Source organism: Rhincodon typus, chromosome 1, assembly GCF_021869965.1.
Source record: "Rhincodon typus isolate 14 chromosome 1, sRhiTyp1.1, whole genome shotgun sequence".
In the NCBI taxonomy this organism is placed as follows: Eukaryota; Metazoa; Chordata; class Chondrichthyes; order Orectolobiformes; family Rhincodontidae; genus Rhincodon; species Rhincodon typus.
In genome coordinates this window covers 176593166-176598378 of record NC_063332.1, presented here as the reverse complement: position 1 = coordinate 176598378, position 5213 = coordinate 176593166, and the positions used below count along the sequence as shown (strand labels likewise).

Genomic DNA, 5213 nt, shown 5'->3' with positions numbered 1-5213 from the left:
CTTCATCAGAAAAGGATCTTTTCTGATGCTTTTCTGATGAAGGGTCTAGGCCTGAAACGTCAGCCTCTCTGCTCCTATGATGCTGCTTGGCCTGCTGTGTTCATCCAGCCCTGCACCTTGTTGTCTCGGATTCACCAGCATCTGCAGTTCCTACTATCTCAGGATAGATAAGTCCCCTGGGCCAGACGGGATATACCCAAGGTTACTACGGGAAGCAAGGGAAGAGATTGCTGCCACTTTGGCAATGATCTTTGCATCCTCACTGTCCACTGGAGTAGTACCGGATGATTGGAGGGTGGCAAATGTCATTCCCTGTTCAATTACAGACAAATCAGTTCTACTTCTGTGGTGGGTAAATTATTGGAGAGGATTCTGAGAGATAATATTTATGATTATTTGGAAAAGCACAGATGATTAGAAATAGTCAGCATGGATTTGTAAGGGGCAGGTCAGGCCTCACAAGCCTTATTGAATTCTTTGAGAATGTGACAAAACACATTGAAGGTCGAGCAGTGGATGTGTTGTATAGGGATTTTAGCAAGGCATTTGATAAGGTTCCACATGGTAGGCTCATTCAGAAAGTAAGGAGGCATGGGATTCAGGGAAATTTGGCTGTCTGGATACAGAACTAGCTGTCCAATAGAAGACAGAGGGTGGTAGTAGATGGAAAGTATTCAGCTTGGAGGTCAGTGAGCAATGGTGTTCCACAGGAATCTGTTCTGGGACCTCTGGTCTTTGTGATCTTTATAAATGACTTGGCTGAGGAAGTGGAAGGGTGGGTTAGTAAGTTTGCCAATGACACGAAGGTTGGTGGAGTTGTGGATAGTGTGGAGGGCTGTTGTAGGTTGCAATGGGACATTGACAGGATGCAGAGCTGGGCAAAGAAGTGGCAGATGGAATTCAACCTGGAAAAGTGTGAAGTGATTCATTTTGGAAGGTCGAATTTGAATGCAGAATACAGGGTTAATGGCAGGATTCTCGGCAGTGTGGAGGAACAGAGGGATCTTGGGGTCTACGTCCATACATCCCTCAAATTTGCTATCCAAGTTGATTGGGTTGTTAAGAAGGCGTACATTGTGTTGGCTTTCATTGGCAGGGGAATTGAGTTTAAGAGCTGCGAGGTTATGCTGCAGCTCTATAAAACTCTGGTAAGACCATACTTGGAATATTGTGTTCAGTTCTGGTCACCTCATTAAAGGAAGGATGTGGAAGTTTTAGAGAGGGTGCAGAGGGGATTTACCAGGATGCTGCCAGGACTGGAGGGCAGGTCTTATGAGGAAAGGTTGAGGGAGCTCGGGCTTTTCTCATTGGAGCGAAGAAGGATGAGAGGTGGCTTGATAGAGGTGTACAAGATGATGAGAGGCATAGATAGAGTGGATAGTCAGAGACTTTTTCTCAGGGTGGAAATGACTATTACGAGGGAGCATAATTTTAAGGTGATTGGGGTAAGGTATAGGGGAGATGTCAGAGGTAGGTTCTTTACACAGAGAGTGGTGGGCGTGTGGAATGTGCTGCCGGCAGTGGTAGTGGAGTCAGATACTTTAGGAGCATTTAAGCGACTCTTAGATAGGCACATGGATGATAGTAAAATATGGGGTATGCAGGGTAGTTGATCTTAGAGTAGGATAATAGTCAGCACAACATCGTGGGACGAAGAGCCTGTACTGTGTTGTACTGTTCTATGTCCTATGTTCTTCGCATCTGCATCAAATCTTGAATGAATATCATGACTCAGTGTCAACCTTCTACCCCTTTCCTCATAATCCTGCATTCTGTTTCTATTTAAATAAACCTCTAATTTGTACTTGAATGATTTTACACTGGGAACAGTTGTGCGTGTTGGTATTGGAATATAGGATGAGCTGCTTCCTCAGCCTCTTTTATTTTCTATCTTTTCTGTTTTCTGTTTTTTTGTTTGTTCCTTCTTCAGTGCATTGAGTTTCCCTCATTCCCTGGGAATACTCTCTATTATCTCAGACTGCAAGGGAATCCTTCTATTGTGTTTAAATGTTGCTTGAAATTTTGCAGGAGCATTTAAACACTGCACAAAGTTTCTTATCAAGGAAGTTATTATTCATCAGTAAATTACACCCACCTTCAAACATTCATGCGTGGGAGTGACAAATAAAGAGAACAAATTGAAAGACTGAGTCATTGAATAAAATGAGTCAAGTAAGTACATCTTGCAAGTTGATATATTGATTAAATATTGCAGATAATCAGACTTGCTGTTGTAATTATAAAAAGAAAAACACTGAAGTTTTTTTTAGCTAATTTCAGATAAAGTTTTATCTCTGATTCCTTGTATTAATGTGAAGCTCTTTTACCTTTTTAGATTTCTGCGGATTTGATTATGAAAACAATAAGTGGAGATTTTTATTTGTGGATTCTGTGGAGAGGATAGAAAACCCGACAAGAACAGGCATCTGCCTCTCAGCTGGACAATACTCACAAATAATTTATGAAGATCAGCACAACTGATGAAAACATACCTTCAATACTTTCTGGTTGGATTGCTCTTACTCACTGATAAAGGATCAAACAATTTACAAAGACTGAAATGTTGCACTTGCGTGAACTCTTTACTTGGGAATGCAGATTAATACTAACACTTCATCGGTGATGCGTATTGTGATCTTGCTGAGGGTGATTGGAGAGATTGGGGGATCTCATTAGAGTGTCAGAATAATCCAGGGATCAGAGAATGGTGACAGACAACCGACATGCTGAATGCTACTTTTGCTGCTGAATGCACTGTTAATGTGAAGGAGAATCCACTTGTTGATAAGAGCAGACAAGCCTAGTGTTAGGGTGATAGTTGCATTGTTTTTGCCCGATGAGCTATTATTGGGGCAACAATGGGAGGCATTCAAGGCTTGTAATAATGAGGATGCACTCTTAGCATTTTAACTTCATCTGTGTAGAATTACATGTTATTCAGATGACAGCAACATCTGGTTTGTGCTGAGGTTTATGCTCCACAGAAGCTTGCAGCCACCTCATCTTCATCATAACCTCCTGTTCTTTTCACTCATGTGTTTATCCAGTTTCCCCTGAAATACATTGACACAATTCACCTCAACTACTCCCTTTGGGCACAAATTCCATATTCTCATCTCTCTCTGGAAGAAGTTATCCTGAATACTTGACTGGATTTATTAGTGACTGTCATATTTGTGGCCCTTATATGGAAATGTCTTTGTCTACCCTGTCAAAATTCCAAAAACCTCACAATTCACAATTTTAACAAACTCCATAAGGTTACTCCTCAGTATTCGGTTTGCCATAGAAAGGACCCAGCTTGATTAACATCAAGAATTACAAGTCATTTAGGTAACACAAAGGCAAGTGTTGGGAACACTGTTTACTGGATTATTGTACAAATTTTATTCTGGACCTGTTGTACAGCATCCTGATCCTTCTCTTCAATCTGCCATTGTTTAAACCTTTCCTGAGCTTCATTGACAGTGAGAACTCCCTTCTTGACCAGTTCTTGCAGATGGATCAACTGTTGCTGTCCTGGATTGTACTCTGGCCTGAATGTGTCATAAACTGGACTCTCACCAATCTTGGGTCTGTTAGCTGCAGCATAAAGACAATCAATGAGAAACGTACAGGGACTTTGCTGTTCAATACTTTCACACAAACACATATGATATTGCATTCATCAATCAGGAGTAACATTATTGGAATGAGTTTGCTCTGATGTGACTGCCTGACATCACTAATTATAATACCTAAAGATAACAGGAGACATCAAAGTATTTGTTTGCTAAGTTGAGAATGTTTAGCAGTCACTTACTAAGAGCTAGATTGCCTACAAAAATTCGGAAATATGGTCCACAATGGGTGCGCACACTTCAATGGATAGAGTCCAAGTCACCAACTCAGTAAAGAGGTTTGAGTGTGCCTGACCACTGGTATTCTGTTGCAGCTCTCCTTTAAGATAGTGCAAGTCAACTTTAAGTGACACAGACCATGAGCAATATCCAATATGTGCAGCTGATAACCATTGCAGGGAACGCTGACTGCAGACAGCAACTATGCAAAACAACAGGCAGCGCTGATTTACCTGCAATGCAATGGATGGCCCCAGGTTCTTTGTCTTTAATCCTGGACTAGATTGTCACCTTCATGTTATAATCTGGCTAATGAACAGTAACTTTTATTTACAAAGCAGACAAAAAGCTCACAATCAGAATAAAGCACAAGATTCCATGGTTTTGGACAGACAACAATAAATTTTACTATTACTTGAAACAATTGACCAAGATTAGAATTCATGAATTAATCAAAGGAGAAAAACTAGAGGGATAGGTTTAAGGTGAGAAGGGAAAGATTTAAACGGGACTTGAGGGACAACTTCTTCACGCAGAGAGTGGTGTGTATATGCCAGAGGAAGTAGTAGAGGCAGGTACAATTATAACATTTAAGACATTTGGACAGGTATATGGATAGGAAAGGTTTCTGGGGGGTATGGGCCAAACACAGGCAGATGGGACTAGTTTAGTTTAGGAAACCTGGTCAGCATGGACATGAAAGAGCAGTAACAATCTACATGTTTTTCTCCTTTGATTAATTCATGAATTCTAATCTTGGTCAATTGTTTCAAGTAATAGTAAAATTTATTGTTGTCTGTCCAAAACCATGGAACCTTGTGCTTTATTCTGATTGTAAGCTTTTTGTCTGCTTTGTAAATAAAAGTTACTGTTCACTTATATTCTAACATGCAAAATTAACATGTGGCAAATATGGGTAATATGTGACTGAAAACCCCAAGGTGCATATCGAATAGCAAATGTGATCAAGTTCAATCCCATGGATTTCTCAGCAATTTCCCCCAGACATTAATGACAAGGTGGGTCATCAAACCTTATAAAGCTTCACAAAGGATCATAATTCTTTACTTCTGCTAATTTGGCCTTGAAACTCCCTCCCAAGAGCTGCTCCATCATGGTCTGCCTTGATGACTGCTTCCATTCTGGTCATGGTGCTGGTGTTGGACTGGGGTGGACAAAGTCAGAAATCACACGACACCACGTTATAGTCTAACAGGCCCTATTTGACGAAGGAGCAATGCCCCAAAAGCTTGTGATTTCAAATAAACTTGTTGGAATATAACCTGGTGTTGTGTGACTTCTGACTTTGTCCATTCTGATCAATCACCTTTCTTTCCCATTCTGATCAATCACCTTTCTTTCCCATTCTGATCA

At 40.7% G+C, this 5213-nt stretch overlaps 1 protein-coding gene across 1 annotated transcript in view; it reads right to left on the bottom strand.

The window, feature by feature from the left end:
* Positions 1 to 3258: 3258 nt before the first annotated feature.
* The window catches only part of LOC109923762 (B-cell scaffold protein with ankyrin repeats-like), a 20311-nt gene continuing 18356 nt past the window's right edge, over positions 3259 to 5213 (bottom strand). Inside the window, exon 3 of the mRNA XM_048596327.1 lies at positions 3259 to 3582. Coding sequence (XP_048452284.1) covers positions 3365 to 3582 — 218 coding nt within the window. The 3' untranslated portion in view covers positions 3259 to 3364. The remainder of the gene's footprint in view (positions 3583 to 5213) is intronic.